We start from the raw sequence: 23,093 nt of genomic DNA on the forward strand, positions 1-23,093 counted from the left end.
AAACAGGGACAGACAGCCCGGTTTAACCTCAAACCTCAGGCTGTTCGGGTATCACATGTCGCCGTCGTCTTCCATGTCTACAGTGGTAGCGTGGGCGTGACAGGTATGACATGATGCAGTTGAGCCACCTACAAGGTCCGAGAGCCAGACGACGAAGTGGAATGGAAAGATAACCCAAATCGTGTCTGGGTTCCAATACCCAGTCTCAGACAGAGGAGCCAGCTACTGTACCTAAAAGTCGATCTCCCAGGTTAGGAGCATCATGTAGCGTAATTTGGGCGCGAGGAATGTATGCCCTAACGGCCCATATTGCACGACTGCAAGGCGAAGAAGGCTAGGCCCAATCTCCAGCCATTCCTCGTCTTCCGCTTCCCGCTTTCCATCCGTTGCCGCTTGTCTATGATCGCTATTTTGTACGGTTATTGTACAGAAATGGCCGTATGAGGCGGTTTATACGGCAACCGTACGAGAACAAACGCAACCTAAGAGCACAGGAGTTTATTAGGGAAAATTGTCACGGGTGTCAGCCATCTACTTTGCTTAGCATGGATGCGAGTCCGATCGGTCTTTTTCTCGGATCAGGGAAGAGTTTGACTGCGGCCGTCATGATCACGGCCAGTTTCACTGATTGTAGCTTGTTCATGGACATATCCAAGTCTTTTTCAATTAATTATGAGCGGGTAAACATGTGCGCAGGTTCACATCAAGGTATCTCCAGTTACAAGTCGGGTTGAGGCTCATCGACAGGAAGAAACAGCTGTTCAAGTCCACGTTCAGGGCAACTCAACAAAACGTACACCGGTCTCTTACCATCTACCGTCGGAGTATGGCCATACCTCGCTAGTACTTGCGAGGCTGCCTTGCCTTGCGGCTCGCTTGATGTTTATGTCCAAATGGAAAAATTGCAAATTCACCCAGCTGAGCTCTGTTGGGCATGTGGAGGATATTTAATGGGTAAACAAGCTTTTGAGTCTGGATTTGGGCTCTCATGTGTGCCACCAAACCGCGGAAGCGAGATTATCTTCCTTAACGAGCAGTATTGCTTTCTCGTCCGTCTCGTTGAGATATCCGCGCTCCTGCGCGCGACCGCGGAAACGGGGCGGCACGTTTGCCTCGAGGTAACAACTGTGATCTTTGAGGAACGCGTACAAGACACCGGTTGTTTTCCCTTCTCTCTACGCGAATGGAAGCAAAACTACAGAAACGTATTAGCTCCTTGCTGATTAGCTTACCACCAGCCCTTATTTCCTATCTGCCGATTGAAGAAGTGCAGTTTAGGTGCAGTCTCTGTCTTATTAGGACACATATACCGTTGTTGTGTTGTATAGTCATTGATTTGTGTTAAAACATACACTCCCTCAGCAAAAGGAGAAAATGTAAGAATAAAATGATTATGTGGAACAAAGTTATTTCTTCGTCAATACCTATGTAGCTTAGCATAACTGGATACCGTCGTTGTTTTGCATCTTGCGTCAATGTATCGCAGCAAAAACAGCATGGAAAATATGAGCTTCACAACCTACATACCTCTAGGTAGGCGAGCATCACCCAAGCTGGTGACCCCAAATCCCCGAAGACACAGATAGAAGTAGCTGAAATAAGGGTTCAAGTTTCGGTTACTACAACCACTGGGCTGTGGTTGTGCTCTCTAACTATCAGGCATTCATACCGGTCAACGGAAATTCAGACGGTATCGTCGCAGCCATCTGTCTACCTGTAATGATAGATGAACTCACACTCCTCATATAGTAGGCGAGAGGGGGTTTAAGAGCCAAGCTCTCGCGTGGATGAAGACAGCAAGAATCCAGAGATAGAGCCCTTGCCGTTGCTGTAGCTGGCAATGATGACAACTGAGAGGAAGGTCAGGAGGAGGAGAATGTAGAAGACGAACTCCGGACCCAATCTCGTCCGGGTTGTCCTTGTACAGGGTTTTTTTTTTTTTTCCGAGTGACTCTGGTGGTGTTGGTGTGAGATGATAGGCCTTGTGTCTGCTGCTGAGTGATGACGGTCACAGAGACAAAAGGTGATGGAAGTAGCCAAACCCCTCCCTGCATCCATCCGCCTTTGCCTCCGCCTTTATCCTGCTGTCTCTTTTCACCACGGCCTGCTCCCTCCTCAGCCCTGGTCTTAACCCTTTGTTTCCCTCCCTTCCCCCCTTTCTCTCTGCTTCTTCTTGGTATTTTTTTTCATTTTTTTTTTTTTTATTTTTTCCTATTTTTTTTGAGGCATCCATACACCTCGTCGTCAACACCGTTAAACAAATCAACACTATCCCATCAATTACTCATCCCGATGATTTTGTCCATTCTAGGTGCAATATTTTGTTGCTGTTACTCAGATGGATGGTTTTCTCTTCCGTTCTTCCCTACTCCTCCCTCTCCTTATACAAGCCCAGCGCTTTTCATGGCAGTCACAAGCGAAGGAATCGTATGCGGAGTTGACGAGGTAATCGGTGGTGGATGGGGTGAAATGAACGGGCCCGTAGTGACGGTGAAGGAGAGTGAGGGAAGAGGGTAGTATGTGGTGAGTAGTCAATGCTGGTCGATTAAGGGGCGCTATTGCCACCAGCGTCTATGAGCTGGCTTCGTGGAACAGAACATGCTTGCGGTTGAAGAAGCGGGTGTCATGATTACTGTGACGGATACCGCTGCCGACTTCGAAACTTGGAGACTTTTCGAGGACGTTGTCTATCACTACCGTGGTAACTGATGCAGTAAGTGTCTAGGAGATATTCACGAGAAAGGCCCTCATCTAGTATTGTCACAAACACTACTAGGTAACTTGAATTCTTAAACACTGCCTGGCCTCCCAAGCCCCCTCCTCTCCTTTGTGTACCTCCAGCGGAAGTCAACACAGAAAGGGGAAGAAGGGTGTAGAAAGAAGATGGTGTGTTGTTGTTGGCAGATTGATATGGGCATCAAGAAGCCTGTAAATGACAGGACGTTTGTTTTAGTTCAGTGATTTCGTCTACGAATGTCCAAATAGATCATGTGCTACGATGGGATGTGCTACGATGGGACAGGCATACTTAGCCCCGCATGCTAGCTGTCGATTTCAGGCATCTATGGTAGGAATTGGTTCCATGTCAAAGACCATTAGGTCGTTGAGGGTAAATTTTACAGCGCCGTGCTGTCGGGTTTGGGAAATGCACATAAAACAGTGTAATCCCTGTTACCGTTGCAAGTGACCACCGAAGAAGACTAGACAAACCAGTACGTATTCAGGGTAGCTAAATCGAGAAGAGTAGTCCTTGTTGCACCTTGTCACCGGTTTCATATCATTTGGCGTCCTTCTCGTCGTCAGATCCCGCAAGTCGAAATTGTAAAGGCATCGTTGAAACAAGTGACAAGGGATCAAACAGCAAAACATACAATGGCGTCGGAAACCAATATGTGAGACTAGCAGCAGCAGTGGGGAACAGGTATTAGGAGAAACGTATAGGTGATAGAGAATGAAGAACGAAAGTCCCATAGAGTTCTCGATCCAGGCTAAAACTAAAGCAATGAACTCGGGCCGGATTAGTGAGTCAAAATATACTTGCGGTCGGTTCCAACCAAAACCGGAAAGACGAATCCCATTATCCAAAAACAAATAAAAAAGAGTAGCCGAAAAACCGAACACGAAGGGTATCTATCCGGAAGCGCAAAGAGAGCAACATTGAAGCTGAACAAAGGGTATAACAGCAGCGCCAGAGGAAAGGAAAGATAATAACGCAGAGGGCAAAAGGCAAACGAGTGAAGGTGGCAGAGAGACCGCGCAAAGAACCCTCCTCCTGATCACTCTGCATGCCCGTCCAGCCCGTCACCTTATCAGCGGCTTTGCCCAAAACAAACAGCACCCGTACCCGATCCAAAACTTAGAACCCAAACTCGTTCGTATCTGAAGGACGTTAAGCCCGGCCGACTCATCCCATCCGTCTGTCCGCTCATCTGTCCCTTTTTTTCTGATGTGCCCTCCACTCTGTTCGTGCTACCTTCATTAGTAGATCCTCATCCTTAACTGGTATCCACGATGTAAGTGTTTTCATTGCGTTTTCGAAATCCGCATCCAGCAACACGTCCCTCATGGCGTGAATCAGCGCAGCACTCGTAGCGTGGAGGATATCAAGACCTCGCGGCACTTCTGCAGCTGTATGGTTTAGATGTCGTTTACTCCTACGCTCGCTCAACTTGGCCAGGAAGCTTTTCTCCTTACTACTCTTAGATGTTTGCTGAGTATCGGCGTGTTGTAAGTGTGGTGTCACCTCTCCGGAGTCTCTTGCGGAAACCTGAGGGCCCAATTCCCCTTCAGGCGGGCATTCTCCCAGGAGCATAAAGATATCCCAGACACGGAGCTGAGCAGCAAATGGTATTGACAGGTTGAATAGTGTAAGATACCACCTTGTCCCATATGCCGTCGGATCAATGGCTAATTCAGTCTACAAGACAATGATTTGTTAGCACAGCGCCACCCAAAAAAAAAAAAAAAAAAAAAAAAAAAAAAAAAAAAAAAAAGGAAGGGGGGGGGGGGCAAGCGTTCTGAAGCTTGGAAACGTACAAGTTTGGAAGCAACGTCCTTTCCCGCAAGCCAATGTTTCTCAAAGTCGTCCAGGGTGGAAAGGAGCCCTTCGAAATTTGGCGAATACAGCCTCGAAAGCCCACGATACCTCCAAAGGCGAACCATCATGATAAAACACCTCTCCTCGTCGTAGTAGCATAGCAACGTGGCTGCTAGAGGAGCCATTCCTTGGACATAGCCGGTATCGGGAAAATATAATGAAATGGCGTGTAGAACGCGGAACAGTAGACGCTGGCCCCCGCGGTATCGCTTTCGAAACATGATGTGACCATTGACCGTCCTGGGAACGTCGAGATCAATCTGCACGTCGTCGGGTGAACTGATGTCCTGCAACCTCTTAAACGCTGTGATGAGCACCCCATCAGTTTCGGGACTATTGGCATTCTTTGCACTTGTTGCGAGGAAGGAGAACCAAGCTGCGGAGCGCCAGCAATCTGGAATTCCTTTCCAAGTGCGCTCGATAAGCTTGGGGTTCTTCGTATCGAACTCAAAGTTCATGCCTTGGCCTTGACCTTGACCTTGGCCTTGACCTTCGCGGCCGGCTTGGCCCTCACCGCCGTCTTCCAAAGGGAATCTCTGAATGACCTTTGCCATTTTCCTCCACTTTTCGGACCGTTCCAACTCTTTCTTCTTTAGGGCTTCGGTGCTCTTCTTGCCCGTCATCTTCGCCGCGTATTCCAGAATATCGGTCAAACCTCCCGCCGGAAACGCTAGCATATCCCCAGCCTCGTCCATCCATCGCCGGTCCCGGTTGGGTGGTAGGTGATTGGCGATGGACCGGAAAGACGATCGTGTAGATCTTCGTGATGCGTTTGAATATGCCGAGTCAAACGTGTGTAGGGATCGCGCGGACACCTTTCTGCTCGGCGGGCCTCCAACAAGGCCTTGACCAAGGGGTGACGAGGAATAAGCCGAGCCGGGCCGTTTCGTCAACACGTTTCGTCTCCTAGGTGAGAAGTGTCTTGACCTGGATCCTGGCCTGACTGTCCTACTCGTCTCTGGCCTGTAGCTGGATTCTCGCCTTGCTGGCCTCTCCTTGATGAAGCCATAGCGGTCAACTTCAACTCCATCCAGATTCTCCCAATCTTCTAGCCCGCCGGCGCGCTCGTGCTCGCCCCATTTCCTAGCACCAGGCCGGTAATAGCTGGCAGCATCATCCCGTAGCGACGAAGAACTGACCCAGGGTGCTGTGGGCGGTGTTGGCGCAATGTGGCTCGCGGCCCAGTCGCTCGAGGTCAGAGCATGTAATCGGGGAGGGTCTCTAAGCAGAGGTACGGGTTAGCAGCGCATGGTGAGGTCTGTGTCTTGGTTCAAAGGAAAGCCGTACACAACATCTGATGGGTCTACCTCCGAGGGTAGAGGCGGAAGATCGCCAGCGAACGAGACGCGCCGCCCGCCATCTAGCCAACCATCGCTGGATTCATAGAGCGATCTCACCTTTTGTGATTCCCTCTCTACGTCCGTGGGCATAACGCGGATACTGGGCAGCGGGGCGGAGGGCGACGTCAGGTCTTCATTGATGGCGATGGATGGACGTGTTAGCCCCGAGGCGTCACTGAGGCGCGATGATTTGGAGCTGGCCGTCTCTGTCTCCCTTTCTCCTTGAGTGTCCGTCTCATGGTGGTGGTCCAGGTCTGCTGGCGCTGCTGGTGCTGCTACTGCTGCTAGTGGAGGTTCTGCTGCTGGTGGTGGTGGTGGTGGTGGTGATGGCGTGGTTGGTGTTGCTGCTTCTACTGCCGCTGCCGCTGCATGCGCCGTGCTGGTAGGTGTAGGAGGAGTAGGGCCGTCGGTTCCCTGTGGTGCTGCCTGCCTCTGTGCTGCTGCGTCTGCCAGCTCGTCGTCTCGTTGCGTGCTGTTGTCGACCGGAGCCTGGCCGCCAAACATGATACTGCCGCGGCTGGAAAAGGATAAGTTGCCAAAGTCGACTGCAAGACGGTCCTGGGAGATGAGCGTGTTAATTGGACTGAAGGGGCCGTGGACATTGTCAGCTCCAAGACTGGTTGGGGCAGGGGAACTAGAAGAAGCACCAGTGGAAGCAATAAGAGCCTGGGAGGGCTGCTGGCTGGTGTGTGGCCCCTTGCCCGGCCTGCTAGCGCCGACGGTGGTGACGGCCAAGGAGTTGCCGGTTGATGAGCCAGCGCTACCGTGCTGCAGGCGTGGGGGACTTTGCAGCAGCGTCTTGGGTGATTTGGATGAACCAAGCGCGCCCCGCATGGCGGCTTTGGCTGCGGTAGAAGCACTGGCAGACGCTCTAGCGTAAGGGGCACTGCCGGGGGGGAACGTGCTAGATGAGCCCGTCGACTCCCTGGACGATCCATCCGCTTCGGGAAATGCAACCTGGTCCCTGTCGTCCTCTCCGCCAACCGAACCAAGCGATCCCAGGGCCCTTTTCCGCCTTCTGATCCTACTTGTCTCCATCATCGACTTCGACCGGACAGTGGCCCGGATGCGGAATGTCGTCGTGCCAGCTATCGATCTTGACGCTCTCTTCAATGACCGTAACGGCGCCGGCGCCGGCGATAGCGCCAAAGCTCTTGCGGTTGCTAAAGGAATGCACAGCTCGGCGACGACGATCCCTGATGTTTCTATTTCCGGCTTGTGCACGCCCTTGTCGTCGTCGTCATCACCTTCTTTGACGTCAGTTGCGAATTCTGAGCAGGGGCTATCCAACGCCTTCTCAATGCTCTTTGAACCAGGCAAACTGCTGTCGCGCTCGCTATCGCCCCAAAGCGTGATAGACGTTAAGGTCGGTGCGCACGAATCCCTCTTTGACTCGACGTCGCCCACGATGCTGACGGCCGGTGGGTTGGGACGGAGATGAGGCTCTAGTCGGAAGAGCGGGTGGTCTTCCGGCGGTGGCGGGATCGCTGGGCGGACAGCAACAGTGGGAGTGGTCGAGGCGCGCGGACGAATCGAGACGCAGCGAGGAGGTAGTGGCGGGAGCAGAATGGGAGGTTGTGCCTGTTTTGTCTGTTCATAACGGACGCCCACCGGATCAGGGTGGTTGTCTCTAACCGACGACAGTCGCCGACTTCTCAACCTTATACTTGGCCTGTGGCGCACATTTGCCGTCCTCAGCGGTGCCATGTGTGAGGCACGCGACGAACGAGGAGCAATGGGAGGGTCGGGTTATACGAGAATAGGGTTGACTATGCCGTGATGGCCGCTTGTTTGCTGCTCTTTGCCGCCCTGAGGCGGCCTTCAGAACGGGGCGGCTGATGGTTACCTCTATAGCGGTGGCTAGGGAAGGTGGAAATGGTGGGAGTGGGCAGTACTGATGATCCGGGTATCGTGTCACCTTGCTGCGGTCTTGTGACACTTGTGTGTCTGACGTTGAACAGTCGAGGCTCAGAGTTCCTGCACAGAAGAGGCAGAAACCAACAAGAAGGTTGCTGACGGCAGAAAACAGGATATCATTAAGGAGGCGGCGTGTATAAATTCGGGGGCGGCGTCCAGGTTGTAGTCCGGCTATGATGATGCAGTGTCCGAGGCCGCGGCGACATCGATAATAGCACGACTACCTAACGATAATCCTCGGATAAGATTGCTGACTTACAGTCCCTGAAATTCGAGGGTATGACGAACGAAGGGGAGCTGTTCAAGGTTAGTGGATGGGGAATAGCATCTCCTTTGAGAGCCATCCCAGGTACAGGGCAGGAAGGAGAGACAATAAGATAGGCATCGCCAAGTGGGAGGAAAAGGCACTGAAGCTTCCCTCCCTTCCACTTTTCCATGTCGAATCCTCCTTCCGGCCCTTTCTCACCGGACTCACATGTACCCCTCCAGGCCGCTGAAGTGAAACGAAGGACTCGGCCTACAGTCCACCATCGGTTTTGTTTGATCTAGCCAATGTGCGAGCAGCAACCCAAAAGCTTCTAGACATCATCTTACTCCCTGCCTTTAGTACTCGCGAAAGTGTTCCTCCGATGCAGCCATGATGGCGATCATCGCGCTTCTATGTGGGGGTTCACGCCGCCGCCACTTTTTGCCAACTCTTGCGCGAAATCTGAAGTTGGCAAAGACAGACGCCCGCAACGTCCACAACGCCGTGGACACAACTTGCTCCAAGTACGCTACCCAACCGAATGAACATGTCCTTGCAGGTAATGAGGACTGCGGGTGCGGGCCGGCGAGAATGCTACCCTCCGATCACAAATGATCTCGACTGAGACACCTGGGGTCGATCCACATCTCAAAGCACACCACAAAGCCGAGCAAGTCCAACGGTTGCCCGCCCAGAGTACCTGATCAGAGCTAGCTTCGGCATCGCGATGTGGCATGGAAATCTCTCAAGCCGTGGACAAGTGAGACAAGGCCGGAGAAGAGGGCTGCGCGCTTGTGAACTTATATGGTCCCCTATGCCGCAGGTCGCAGATCACAACCAACAAGTAACATGATATAAGATACAAAGGCGACAACGCAATCTATCCAACTACCCAATTCATTCGATAACTGTCACACAACTTCATACGACTCGGGATTTTGTGCCACCTGGGGTCTCAATACTACTTTGACTTCCCAACTTTCCCATCCCTATGGCACACAAGGCGACCAACACGGCATCTCTGTATCTGTGTACTAATGATGTACTTAACCGTTAGGCAGGCGGTCTACAGGGGGTAATCCGCCAACACCCGTGATGGAAGGGCATCGACTTTTCTGCCTAGGTATGCCCCGCACAGCAAGTGGTCTTGGATCATAAATGGACTCATAATACACAAGTGTGCAACAGCTCGTCTATTTTACTAGGTAGTGGTGGCAGTAGGAGGTACTTTCTGGCATCTGTTGGACAAACGGGTAACTAACTAACAGCCAGGTTCGTCTCACTACGTAGCCCCACACTATGTATAATGTCTACACTTTGTCAAAACTACATTTTCGGCTCCGGCCATGGCCAAGAAAAAAGAAAAGGAGGAAAAAAAAAAGAAATATCACCGTTTCCATCCGACTACTCCCGTTTCCGTCGGCTACCGACCGTAACGTCTCAGACTTCCAATACATTCATCCCAAGCTACTAAGTGTATCAGGCAGTCAAGCTATCAAGGTCTCAGAGTTCAAGAAACGGAATCTCGAGTGATATCGACATGGTGAGAGTAGACCAATCCCGTCCATATTGCATCCCCTCCCCTCATCTTATATATAAAGCTTTCCATTCGTCGTGCTACCCGTCAACCAACCAACATCCTCCTGTCCCTTGCATGAGAGCTTGCAGCCAAACGGACGCCAAGACGAACGATCCAAGCAACCAGTGGCACAGCACCAAGCCTACCTAGTTTCCCACATGACCGCTATGTATCATCATTGTTCCCTTTTCTGAGAGATATCCTGGGCTACATAGTTTGACCTGAACTTAGCTTGAAAAATGGTTAAAATGGGGAGTTTAACACATGACAACTAAGACTTACCCTCAAGTTCAAACAGACTGGATCATGAAATATCTATTCTCGAGTCAATGCACGATACGTTGCACAAGGTAATTAATACGTATCTACTACTACGCCGAACGTCGATAATAATCAAATTATGTTGTACTTCGAATGCCCTGGGAGCAACTCAAATCATACTCTCTCGTAACCCCTTCTTCCATAAATAAGTTAGTATTGTGGTTATATTCTGCTCGTATCCCCTCTTCTATAAATAAAGTTAAGGTAGTCATATCTCGCTTCGCTCCTTTGATCCTCCCCCATGTCTCCATCACCACCCATCGACTTCGTTACGGGACCCAATGCAGCTAACTCTACCAACTTGCTAACATACACTATATCCCCTCACACAATTTATCACTACCTACTAGACCTCATTGTAATACTTTAATGGATTATTCCCTAGCTGACTCTTTTCTGTTCAATGTATTCCCTTGCAACGTCGGTACTTCAACGATCAGTCGAGATGAGTATGCTTTCACATATTCCGCCGCCATGTAGGCAATTTCGCTAGGTACCTCTCTGTCTCTCTCTCTCGCCGTTTATAAACCGGCCAGTAAGAACCTAAGCCTACCTACTCAACCACAATGCCCGAACAATCTCCCATCGAGCAGCTACGCATCTACCATGTCTATACTAACCAACTATTGTAACCCCGCATTATGGAGAAAAATATTCTTATTAAAACTTCTTTCATAATGGCTGCTACCCTACCCTACTCTCCCGCAACACACGTGTGTCGTGCCGCTTCCTCGTAATCTAAACCTCCTCATTCTCCCAATCCTTCTCCCCAAACAGCGGCGGTCCTTTCCTCCCTCCACTAGTCGCCGCCTCAAACTTATCCAAAAACTCGGGCGGGATAGTCGGTATGTACTTTCGTTCCCTCTCCCTGTTCACGCCGCCGAACCCGGCCCCGTAGCTGACCAGCATGTCCGTCATGCTGGGTAGAGTAAAGGGCAGCATAAAAGCCGGATCAAGAAGCAAGTTGGCCGGCGCGTCCTCGTCGTCTTCGTCGCCTTCCCCGTCACCGCCTCCGGGACCCTCGGAAGACGACGTGGCGCCGCCTGGGGTAGACGCCCAAGGACTGCCGTTGATGGACCTGCTGATGGGCGTCACCGGCGTGCTGACACTGCCATCGCCTACCCGCTCCTTGATGGACGATGTGACTGACAACTGCGACATTTGCGACTCGCGCTTGCGCTCCTTACGCATGGCCTGCAGGGCCGTGAGGTACTTCATGGCACTCTTGGGAAGGCCCTTTTCGCCAACCTCGGAGCGGTAGTGCGTCGCGGCGTGGATAAGCTGCTGGGGGCTCAGCGCCTTGAGCTGCTGGAGAGTACCGATCAGGGCCTCGAGGTCGTCGGCGCCCAGCGACGAAAGTACTTGCAGCCACTGGAGGAGCTGAATGACGGGGGCAAGGTGGCGGCGCGTTGCCTCCATTGTGGTCTCGCCGCTCGACTTCATCTCGCCGCCCTCGTAGTGCTCGGGTTGCCGATTGTTGGTACGAGCCCAGTCCTCCAGGGCCGAAATGTTCATGCGGATCTGCATGGCCTTGGTGCGCGCCAAGTACTTGCGACTGGACATTATGCGGTTGAAGAGCTCGGCGCCGAGCCAGTATATCAGTTGTGAGATGACCTGTGCCGTAATCACTGAGTGGACATCATACAGGTCCAGGACAAATAGTGTAGAGGAGAGTAGTGATGTCACGTTCCGCGGAGACGGCTTCGCCCTCTGCTTGGGGGACGGCGGCCTGAAGCGCTTCTCCATGGGCGGTTCCTTCACCTCCTTCTTGCGCTTGAAAATCGTCCACTCGTTCTGGAAGGTGATGTTTTCGAAGCCGGGGATTGTTTCGTGGTCCAGCATGCCAGCATCCAGCACCTTGTCAAGACGTCTCTCTGCGTCCCGGACAATAAGAATGAAGATCTCGTTGATCAGCTCTGAAAGCTGCGCCTGGAACTCGGTGGTCGCTTCTACCAAGCCGGCATCCTTCTTGAGGTAATGTAGCAACAGGGTCGCGTTGGATGCCCAAAAAGCCAGGATAGTCATATCCCACTGGTATCTCTCCACGACATTGTTGATCTTATCCATGGCAGTAATCAATAGCTTTGCTAACAGTTCACGGCTGGCATGGTAATGCGCATATCGAGCCCCCAGGAAGATCATGTTCGCGGGCACAGGCTTTTGTGATGGTGATCGTTGCGGGGTCATGTTGGTGATGACAATGTCCAAGATGCTGTCCAGCTCGCTCTCCTGGAAGACAAACATTTGATCGTGGAGACACCTCGCCCAGTCGAACTCTTGCTGCTCTTCCTCAAATTCGTCAATAGGCTAGCGCATGGTCAGCATAGCAATATGGTGTGAGAGGGTTTGAATTCCTTGGTGGAGGGGAGTGCGAACCTCGGGTTGGTCGTCCATGCCCACGTTCCCTAGATCAACTTCCAGATCACGAGCACTCTCCATCATCATTCTCCTGCGCATCTCATTTTCGGCCAACTCTTCCTCGAATTTGTCTTGAGAAAAGCCTGGATTATAAAAGTCGTCGGCACCAGCCGTGCCAATGCTATAACCGCTGTCGTGGAGATAGAAAGACATGTCGCTGTCCGGGGCAACAAAGTCGAATGCAGTTCGTCCTGAGGAGGTCTTCTTCTCGGGAGAAGCGCCGTTGTCGAGTAGTAGCTTTGCAATGCCCTTGTGTCGATTGGTCATAGCCCACATAAGCGCGCTCCATTGATTGCGGTCTTGCTTGTCGACATCAGCTCCGGCGTCGAGAAGGACTTGTACGGTGGACTCGTGTCCCTGTTGCATAGTTCTGTTAGTAAAGTCTTCCCATGCATTCGGTCTGATATGGGGACAGAGCCAACTTACAAAGCAGCTTGCGTAGATCAGGGCCGGTGTTCCTTCTTCATCTGGCGCATTGAGATCTACGTATTGTCTAGCTGGGCCATCTAGGATTTTACGGACAGACTCGACATTGCCATTGCTTGCAGCCATAATGAAGGCTCTTTGGAGGACATCCTTCTTCTCGTCCTGCGGCATCTTGTCGTCGTTGGCAATCTGATTCTCATCCTCAAATATTGCGCTAGCCGAATGCGCAGCCTGTGCAGCCAGCATCTCCATCAATCTAGTCTCGCTGTTGGCCCCGCCCTTGGTGATGTCCTCGTCGAACTGGGGGTCGTCAAGATTCAGGTTGCTGAAGCTCAGAGGCTTGGCCGGTATGGGTGTTGTCAAGAACTGTGATTGTCCTGATGAGACGGAGAGTCAGTACGAGGGCTGGCCAGTCCGAGACATGAAGCGAGGAATGATAGGTGCTATCGAGTAGACAAGGGGCAACCGACCTTGCCATCCGTCATACATCTCCGTCTCTGTGACCATGTGTTCGTTAGGAGCATGTCTCCTGTCATCGAGGGAGCGCGGTAGATCGGGGGGCAACTGCTGTTTCTTCTGCTGCTGTGGTTCATATCCTCCCCCGTCGCTTCCAAACCCTCCTTCGTCTCCGCCGCCGGCACCGAAGCCGCCATCAAAGCCCCCGTTATCCATGGGTACGGGTCGAGCGTAGCATGCGGCGAGCGGTGTCGGGTCTGAGCGCAGGTCAACCAAAGCGGCGGGTTGTTCTTCGGGCAAGGCTATAACGTCAGCGTAGGAAATTGTATCCAAAGATGTCGGTCGAAGTCGGACTGAATTAAGCGCACCGCGGCCGAGGATGAGGGTTCACGGCAGGCCAGGACTTGGTCGGTGTAGAGTTGAGAGAGCAGGCGGAATGCAAAGAAGGTGACGTTGCTTTAGCTGGCTGAAGAAAAGAAGAGGAAGTGACAACAATAAAGCTCGACCAGGTAATTCCTGTTAGGGGTTCAGTTCAGGCGACAGCCTGCGTGGAGTTGCGCCACGGAAGCAGGGCACCCAGGACTTGTCTATTCGTAGTGTACTGCACTTGGTGGTCAACGCAGGAAGGACAGAGACGGTGGACGTATTGATGCCCTCGGTTGCTTCAAGTTAGGTCCCCCCACTGACGTTACCACTGTACTACCGCTGTTATCGATTCTAAGGCGGTCCGTGCTTTTGTACCTGTAGGTACACACACGTCTAGTCCCTCCGCTTCGATGTCACATCTTTTGGATTATGTTATGTTCAACAGCCCGGAATGACAGCTTGACAGGAATGTGATGAAAAGCTCCATGAGCAATTAAAACCAAACTGACGCATTGCTGTACGACTTTTGGGCGACGCGTCCCAAGATCTGAGGTCACCCAAGTACAAACGTCGGTGAGGGCATCTCGACCGGTAGTTTGTGGGGAAATAAGGACCCTGATTGTTATCGAGCCTAGCGAGGAGCTAGCGAACTTTACTTCTGGGGTGCCGACTGCTGTACTCAAATTCAAGCTTCGCAACAACCTCGTCTCGTGGGCAGCCGTGCATCCTTCTAATTTTACTCTACGACGAAAGCTGATTGAGAATTAGACTTTGTTACTTAAGCGCAGACAATCAAAGATCTGAGAGATTTCGATTCTTCGCGCTCAAATGACTGCACTCGTTGCCCATCATACTAAATGAGGTCCTCCCCCTTTTTATGTGGATCGCTCGCTGTTGATGGCTCCCCGTAAATGCTGCTCTCACCGAATAATTGCCTTCAGATATATAGCTTGGTAATTTCTTAAACAGCCCTCTTCGCAAACACCCGCAGTCTTTTCACTCCGCCGTCAGGCACAATGATGAGCTTGACGTGGGTGAACGGCTTGTCCTTCACCAAGCTCTCGACAGGGTGTTCCTGATCGGGACCGCACTTGATGGGCTCAACAACCTCTGTCCAGCCCTCAGAATCCGCTCCCGGCTCGCCCTCGCTCTTCCACTCGATAGCTTGCAGCTTGACCTGCTGGGGGTAGTTACCGCGGAAGTGAGCCGTGTCGACCATGAAATTCTGAATGTAGCCGGGCGCGCCGAGTCTGATGATGGTCCAGTCGACGTGGCCCTTGGTGCGCGAGCGTGCTGTCTCCCAACCGTCGCCCATGTCCTTGCCGCGGCCCGGAAGGATAAGGTTGTCCTTGGTACCAAAGTGCTGGTCACTGCAGGAGATCGCAACTCCGCCGTTCTGGGCAGCCGCCAAGTCAAAGATGGCATCCGTATTGTCGGGGAAGACCGGTACGGCGTGTCCAAACAGACGGAACCTGGCAATGCCGCCGTCGGGGTACATGTTTAGTCGCACATGGGTGTACTGCTTCTTGGTAGGGTTCTCGAGTTTCCAGCCGAATCTCTGCGAAGGGCCGCACTCTTGAACGCCAAGAATAGTCTCCCATCCACCACGCTCGCCCTTCCATGACAGAACCTCATCGTCGTTTTGGCTGAAGCAACCCTCGACCGAGATGGCGGGCGCATGGTTGCCGTTGAAGAAAGCCGTGTCAATCTCGACACCCTCGACGGTACCCGAGGCGACGCCCAGACGGATCACAACCCAGTCGAACTCGGCAGGGTTGTGTCTCCTTGTCTCCCATCCGTCATACCAGGCGCCGGTGTAAACCATCTTTCCCGGCTGGCGGATTGGGGCTGTAGGAGTGAGGAGGTTGGCTGCTTCGGCGAACCATTCGTCCGAGAAACCGAGAACCTTGCCACCGAGAGCCCCTGAGATAAGATCTGTATCCCAGCTCGACTTCCGTTAGTTGAAAGGTTTGGGTTGCCATGTTTGGTGAGATGGATGCTACGGACCGATGGTGCTGGAACGGAAAGTCTTGTCGATATCATCGGCGGCAATCCGAGTGGCCGGAACAGCCTCGAGCTTGTAATCGATGTCGGTCATGGTGAGGGAAATGTGTATTTGAATAAGTGAGACTTCAGTCCTCGATGTCACAGAGAGAAAAAAAAAACAGAGATGGAACGAGCGTCCTCGGAATAAACCAAGAGCAGGCGGCAGAATTTATATCACCACAGCGACAGACAAGAGCGATAGCTTAAGCAAGATAGTGCGTTGAGGAGGTCAAAGTACGTAACAGCAACGACAATCGTGGTCCTTCTTCGTCGTACCTAACCGTCGTATTCGATCTGCAACGAGAGTCACCGGCCGGCTCCGACACCGCTCCACTACCTAGTAACGACGACTTCCTAATTCCCTTCCTACGCAGTACAGGCTAGAGGTACGGCTCCTAATTCCGTCCTCCGCATTTCTCGGGAGGACCTTGGTGCTAGCGAGGGAGTATACATTAGGTTACGGCGGGGTTTCGGGCGAGCACGTATCTCCCCGCCCGATAAGCTTATGTGTGCACACTAAGTAGTATCAGGTCAGAGCGGGCATCCAGCTCAAATGCCACACAGTGATGATGGTGCTGTGAACACGATACGCAGGGATAAGTATCGCGGCAACTACAGTATCAGAACTCTCGCTTCACACCGTGTGTGGGTTAACTCACATGGCAAACGAAGTTGTGATTGGTGCGAGTAGTGTATAAGGTTAGTGCAAGGACGGAGGAGCTTGGGGCATCTACAACCTCAGCTCTTTCAGCCAAAGCTCTTGTTGGTTTCGTCATCAGTGTTCGCAGCTACGCAATCACCTACAAGCAAATCGGTTGACTGTACGAATAAATGCTTGGTTTTTATCTGCGTTGGTTTTGAAGGTTTCTTTACAATGTCAATCAGTACTAGTAGTCGGTCTTCGATGCGTATCAATATTGTCATTGACAAGACGAACCGCAATCCAATGGACTTGCATCTCGCTCGTGCGCCTCGAAAGCGAACATTGCATCGCCGTGCCTCCTAGATGTCCGAACGTTTCTCTTCCCCTCATCACATCAGAGCAAGTGCCTTGATACCGTATGGCAGGGTACCAGCGTTGCTATCGGATTTGTGACCACGTTCACACCTGCTCAGATAAGCAACAGGTACCACCTACCCAATGGTGCACCACTCACTGCAAGCCGTCTTCCTCCTCTTCCCTCCAGCCCTCTGAATAAAAAGACCACCTTCCCCGCGCCACCTGCTGGTCAAACCATCTTCCATCTTCCGTGGCTCGAAATACAGACCGAAACCTACCACGAGAATTGACCCACCTTGCATTAAGACGTCGGACATTACTTGCTTTAGACGCATGATTATTTGGCTCGGCCACCGAAACAAGTGCCTTCATTGTCCGAGACTTGAAAAATAACTTGGAAAGAAGCTCGCAACCATGGCTCCCTCAGAACCATCAACACAATCTCCTCCTCCCCTCAGCACAACTGACGGTGAGCCCGCTACCCCAACGGAAAGCGAACCACTACTTGGAGGACCAGGCGACGCTTTTCAAAAGCCAGACGCTCCGATCTTCTTGAACCTCGTTCTTGGTATGTATACTCTACACTCCATAGCATAAAACGCTGTTGTATCCATTCTTCCCTTTCTTGTACTCTACGATCCAAATTTGTGACCCTGCACTACTAAACCACCACCTCCCATCCACAGGAACAGCCTGGCTCTCCCAACTTGGCGCTCTCCTCCTTCTCATAGCCACCTGGTCGGCCGTCTTCCTCCACAAGCTCGGCGCTCTCATCTCTCCACACCCGTTGCTCCAATCCCTCGGCACCTTCCTCCTCATCCAAGCGATTCTAGTTCTCCAACCAACCTCCACCCCCGACGCCAAACGCCTCGGCCAGCGCATCCACGCCTCTCTCCACCTCCTCTCCTTCCTCTGCTTTGTTTCGGGAATCACCATCATCGAAACAAACAAACACGTCAACCACCTCGCCCACTTACACTCTCTGCACGCCTACCTGGGCGTGATCACTGGCACTCTGCTGTTGGCCCAGTACGTGTTTGGGATTTGTATCTGGGCTGTCCCCGCCGTGCTGGGAGGGGAAGAGAAGGCTAAAAGTCTGTGGAAATATCATCGGTACGCTGGTTACGGACTGTTGGTGTTGGTGTTGGCTACCGTGGCCGCGGCGGCGGATACCGATTATAGTCGGAATGTGCTGAAGATCAAGGGGTGGACATTCGGATTGGGGATTGCACTAGTTGTGCTGGGAGTTTATCCAAGGGTGCAATTGCGGAAATTGGGGATTGATAGGGTCAGGCAGGAGGCCACGCGTGCTGTTTAAGGTTATATCAATAAGAAAAATACCGAGGATCGAAGGGGGAAAAAAGGTTCGTAACGATGGGCGGCCCGGCTGAGGCTCTTTTTAGGAGTGAGGGGCGCCTGCTTGAAGGGTTTTGGTTCGGTACTGCCCTCATGGTGTTTATGTTTTTCTTTGCTTTTCTTATGCACACGGTAATACGCTTTGGTGGCTGGGAACGTGGGAGAAATCAGGGAGATGATGTTTGTTACAAGGTTTGATGGGCACGACAAATCGGATTTATGGGATACCGCGATTATGACTCTTATCATCTTTGCTTTCGATGAAAGCTACAAAACAGCGCTTGAACATTCAGTATTTGCTGAGGACGAAATTGGTTCCGATCACTCAATTTTACCAACAGATGATTAGATCATGACCTGTGTGTGTATCTCATTCCTCGTCTGACTAGGGTATAAGTAATAATAGTACGTAAATCCACGCTCCCCGCCCCAAAGCATCCCCGAGAAGCATCTCTCCCTTGGTATACATTTGCCGTAAATTTTCCCGTCGTACAGAGCGCCTCGAAGCCATCATCATTAAACACGAGCGGTACGTAACTGAACCCACCAAACAATCATAGAACCATGATAGAGTTCCGGCGTCTTTCATCCAGTCTTCCCGCTGCTCTTCTCTCCCCCTTTCTTCTTGTATTGCCTGCTGCGACTCCATGCCATCTTGCATACGCCTTTTTCTATCCCCGCGTCGTCGTCCCCGTCTTTCAGAAACATTCCTAATTAGGTTTGATGCATGATAGTTGTCGATAAGCGTCGTAAGTTGGTTTCTGCGGGTTGTCCAAACGACAGTGTAGACGGGCAATCCATAACCCAACAACCCGCTTGCCGTCCCGTCCCTTCTCGCTCTTTCTGTCCCTTCCCGCTCGCAAGAGCTGTTATTAAAGCAAACGTGTCGTGGTAATAGAAGAAGAAGAAGGAAAAGAAGAAGAAGAAAATAAATAAAACATGTGATCGCTCTTTCGTGTCTTCATATCCATTGGTGTATTTTTGCCATTTTGCTTTTTTTCCTGTTGGGGGGTATATGTGCGAAGAAGGAGGTCTCGCCGCCGTCGTGAAGCAGAAAAAGGAAGGTGGTTCTCCTGTTCGGGATGAGCACCGGTAGAACCATGTCTATGGGACACCCACCTGCAAGCGCTCAAGTATCCCTAAAAACTCATCTTTGAATACCGTTGACCTCGGTTTTCGAGACTTCAACCTGTACTGGCCCTTCTATGGGAACTGGTTAGGCGGAACCGTCGGCCAATCGTCTTCGGTAATGCTGGACCAGAAAACCCAGTTCATTACTACCGCCAGGAGAGTAAAGAGGGTTTCAAAAAGCGCGCCATCTATCTTTCCAGATGTGCCGTCACAAATGTATTTGCTGACTTCATAATTGAAGACTTGGCCTGCCGCGAAGAGGATCGCAGCAGAGGCCAGATAGAGCATCGGGCGCGTTTCGCCGAGAATCCTGATGACCAGGATGGCCTCCAGGACGAAGTAGGCGACCAGGAAAACAAGGGGCGCAAGCTGGTAAAGCACGTAGAGTGCAATGTGTCGGTTTTTGGGCAGCTCATAGCTACTATCCCAGTAGCCTGTCCAGTGCAGTCCAGTATCGAGAGCGATGTAACCAGTTCCGACAAGCAGAATCGCTGCAGAACCAACTATCAAAGCCAGTGAAAGGAGAGTGCCATCATCGAGCAGTTGGTAGCCGACGATTGCGTTGAGCATCAGTATCCAGGTAGTGGCGATGATGAACCCGATGTGAATGGCTGTGAACGCCTGGGTGCGAGTCAGTCGAAACGAAACGAAACACGAAAAACTGCTTGCCGCCCTCTGCTCAGGCCAAACTTACGATGCGAACTGTAGAATTCAGCGGGAAATCTCCCACTGTGAAGATCTCACATATCGATATAACAATGTAGCCCAAGAGGAAGACTTGCATTTCTCTGCCGAGTTGTTAGTTATCATATCCCCAAGTTTTCGTCCGGTGATTTGGAACAAGCATACCGACGACCAACCGCAGCTCGTTTCCTCTCAGACCTGTAGAGCAGATACATAGAAGTAAGAATCGCAATTGCGCATAGCAGTATGGATCCTGCGCTGAGTCAGCACACACTCGCGTTGATATCCATGCAGTATCGCATACCTAGGTTCCCAAGCCTCTTTCCGTTCGACAGAGGTATTCCTCTCAACTGGCAATTATCCGAGCCGTCCCATGGTCCAGACTGGCTGTGTTGATCCGAAAGGAGCTGTTTTCCCAAGAGATGGCCGTGTAAGTCAGACTGAAGAGCAAACAGGGACGAGGGTCCGAGAGAACATGGTTCCGGGGCGCAGGAACCATCGCCTTCACCAGAGGGGGTAGGGCCCTACTCACATTGCAGATAGGAAGAGTCGAATCTCGACAGAAGTCCTGTAAATATGGAGGCGCCAAGAGTCAGAATCTGCGTTTCTGTAAGGAGAGCCGGGCGCCTTCTGCGCCCACCGTCTTCGGCGTTGGGAGCTCACATGAAAGTTGCCAAATTGTGTTGAGCCCATGGTGTCGTCTGGTATGCAACCGCTGCGGTGCGTTTTGGATTGAGAAATACTGCGGAGAGAGACGTGCTTCCGTAATATCTGCCGGAGGTATGCCTTTGCGTCTCCGGCTGCCGCTCAATTGCAATGGCAGATGCCAGAATATGCGCGTGTCGACCTGATGCCGTCGTCCGCCCTTTGTAACCTTTCAATCCTTCAACCCAGATATCCTTTAGCTGGCGGTTGTTGCTTTGTGTCCAGTTGGGGAGACCCGTTGTCGCTGGCGTGTGGAGAATGCGATGAAAGTCAATCGAAGAGCTGGTTTGTGGCGTGACGATGGGACCCGACTCTCTTCTCTTCCTCTCTAAGTTTGTTTCTGCGCAAATCGATCCCTCCTCCCTGTATGTTTCGCGTCGCCAATGGTCGTCCTTGGTGTGCGCTATGTGCTTTGGAACCGAAGATTAGGAGTAACGGCGGTTCCCTATTATTGGCTCGAATGTCGCGAAGAAAAAGAAAAACAGGGACGTGGAGTAGAAGCGCAGGGCAGGTGGTTCCGATGGATTTGTATGGATGCCGACGATGGGGGCGGAGAGAAAACAGACACGGGAAGCTCACGACGGCCTGGGGTTGGCGGGTCCGCTTGCAAAATATAAAACTCGACTGGTAGGCCACTCACCTACTACACTAGGTATGTAGGCCGAGGGCAAGGGAATTTACACACACACACACACTGCATGGCATCGATTGGCACTCTGGCATCCATTTTTACCTACCTCTAGTATTGGCAATGGCTGGGTAACTGGGTGGTCGCCCAGTGGTCGCGCTCCCTCGTCGCTTCCATTCGGGCAGCGGTAGCGGCAGCAGGAACAGGCTTAGGGCGCTAATTTTTGACTGGCCAGGTCGTGTCTGGGGCTCCTCCTCTTGGTTTTTGACCGCATGTGATTGGTCAGAAACCTCTAGCTCTTGCTCTATATGGAAGCCGAAAGCCCAGCCTTCGAAATGACCAAGACGTGACAAGCAACCTGATGGGTTCACGTTTCGTCCAAATCATCCCAGCGTTACACTTGCGCTGGCCTCTCTGAAACTATTTCACTTCCGGACGAGGTCACAACGCAACGACATGCTGGCGAATGGTTCTGCTTTTCCTCGAGTTTGTTCTTTCCCTGCTGTTACTGCGCGTTCTCTCCCTGCCGGGTGAGTTGGTGATAGAAAGGGATGAAGCGAAAAGCCATATACGAAAAGAGAGTCAAGGCAGGGGTCCAGGACCCAGCAATACCACCTGACACGAAGACCACGACACCCCAAACTCCGGACTAGATCGGCGAACCGTGGGTCTCGGAACTCCCGTCGAGGTCTTACACTACTCTCTGGGACAAGCAAAACGTTGGGCGCGGTTCCGAGTAGCCGGCCTAGGTATATCACCGGCCATTATAGCTACATGTCTCGCCCACAATCAGGAATCCGAATGGCACGCAATTGGACACGCTGTTCGTGAGGTTTACCTACAGGTCCTAAGGGACGCAAAACTTGGCCGATTAGGGTGAGTAACCTCCATGTCAATATTCTCACGCACGATGAGCTGAACAATATACACCCGCAACGGAAGCCGGTGAGAAGCGGAACCGAATGACGACCAGGCCGAAACCACGGATGGCCTAAGAAAGTACCACCGAGCCAGGGTCAGCGGCGTGCCCGCACATCCTTCTGCAGATTGTCCAGATACAGCTGAGGTTCAGGCAATTCCGACGCCTGCAACAACTCCGGCTTCTCGAACACCAAGGCTGTGTGTTCCCTCCTGCAGGGCGCATCCATGCGTCGAATTTTCCAGCGAAGACGAGCCCAACGGATCAAGTTCGTTATGATCATGTCCAATCATGTCTTTCTTTGGTTTCCATACGTATAGCCTTAAACCCGAAATCCACGCTCGGCATAGATCAACTGGTTCATTGATTCATCATATGGAAAGTGTCAAAAGACACTTGTGTACACAATGGACTTCTTCCAATGCTCAAGCTAGTATACACACCTGATATGGTGTCCAAAGGGAAAATTCCCAACTGTCCACCCCTAATCGTTTTCGTTGGCGCGGGACTCCACTACGCATTCTGCACAACAACTTGTCTATCCACCATGATCTCAATGCTTACATAAGTTTCTACCAGATGCGTTTCGGATGCTTCATATACTCTTCTTGATAGTCTGTTTCGAATGTCACCGGTTATTCTGATGTTTACCTGTATATTCTTTGCAAACCCCCTTGTTGGAAGAACCGCGCTAATAACCAAACCAGCATTGATCATGAAGTGGAAACTTGGGGTCCAAAAGTCTCCGGCCACCCCCAACTGAGGTTTCGCACCAAAGCATCTCCTGTACATTCGCGAAAGTAATAGCATTCCAGACATCCAAAACCAGTGTCCCAAGTTGCTTCGTCTTCAGAGTTGAACATTTGATCAGCTACGGTGGCTCTAACAGATATGTTAGTTTTTCCCCGTAACCGAATGTGAAGTCGGAGCGTACATCTTTGACGTGGGATTTGCAGG

The 23,093-nt window shown here is 51.8% G+C and overlaps 5 protein-coding genes across 5 annotated transcripts; 1 reads left to right on the plus strand and 4 right to left on the minus strand.

The window, feature by feature from the left end:
• Window positions 1-3,407: 3,407 nt before the first annotated feature.
• Window positions 3,408-6,557, minus strand: NCU10309 (TBC domain-containing protein). The gene is made up of 3 exons (XM_001728383.2): window positions 5,885-6,557; window positions 4,537-5,818; window positions 3,408-4,417 (listed from the first exon to the last, which is right to left on the minus strand). The coding sequence occupies exons 1-3, from the start codon at window positions 6,439-6,441 to the stop codon at window positions 3,926-3,928; spliced, it is 2,331 nt and encodes a 776-aa protein (XP_001728435.2). The 5' UTR covers window positions 6,442-6,557; the 3' UTR covers window positions 3,408-3,925.
• Window positions 6,558-10,372: 3,815 nt separating this feature from the next.
• On the minus strand, window positions 10,373-13,897 carry NCU01817 (DIL and Ankyrin domain-containing protein). The gene is made up of 4 exons (XM_951402.2): window positions 13,316-13,897; window positions 12,846-13,222; window positions 12,378-12,776; window positions 10,373-12,308 (listed from the first exon to the last, which is right to left on the minus strand). Exons 1-4 carry the CDS (start codon window positions 13,515-13,517, stop codon window positions 10,740-10,742), a joined length of 2,547 nt encoding a protein of 848 aa, XP_956495.1. The 5' UTR covers window positions 13,518-13,897; the 3' UTR covers window positions 10,373-10,739.
• A 262-nt stretch (window positions 13,898-14,159) lies between these two features.
• Window positions 14,160-16,042, minus strand: alc-1 (allantoicase-l). Its single transcript, XM_951401.2, has 2 exons — window positions 15,675-16,042; window positions 14,160-15,602 (listed from the first exon to the last, which is right to left on the minus strand). The coding sequence occupies exons 1-2, from the start codon at window positions 15,763-15,765 to the stop codon at window positions 14,629-14,631; spliced, it is 1,065 nt and encodes a 354-aa protein (XP_956494.1). The 5' UTR covers window positions 15,766-16,042; the 3' UTR covers window positions 14,160-14,628.
• Window positions 16,043-16,763: 721 nt separating this feature from the next.
• On the plus strand, window positions 16,764-18,431 carry NCU01815 (hypothetical protein). Its single transcript, XM_951400.2, has 2 exons — window positions 16,764-17,281; window positions 17,400-18,431. Exons 1-2 carry the CDS (start codon window positions 17,128-17,130, stop codon window positions 18,029-18,031), a joined length of 786 nt encoding a protein of 261 aa, XP_956493.1. The 5' UTR covers window positions 16,764-17,127; the 3' UTR covers window positions 18,032-18,431.
• On the minus strand, window positions 18,348-21,266 carry NCU01814 (hypothetical protein). Its single transcript, XM_951399.2, has 6 exons — window positions 20,548-21,266; window positions 20,417-20,452; window positions 20,189-20,291; window positions 20,050-20,137; window positions 19,895-19,988; window positions 18,348-19,821 (listed from the first exon to the last, which is right to left on the minus strand). Exons 1-6 carry the CDS (start codon window positions 20,575-20,577, stop codon window positions 19,273-19,275), a joined length of 900 nt encoding a protein of 299 aa, XP_956492.2. The 5' UTR covers window positions 20,578-21,266; the 3' UTR covers window positions 18,348-19,272.
• Between the last annotated feature and the right edge of the window lie 1,827 nt (window positions 21,267-23,093).

This window comes from Neurospora crassa, linkage group II (assembly GCF_000182925.2).
Source record: "Neurospora crassa OR74A linkage group II, whole genome shotgun sequence".
Classification (NCBI taxonomy): Eukaryota; Fungi; Ascomycota; class Sordariomycetes; order Sordariales; family Sordariaceae; genus Neurospora; species Neurospora crassa.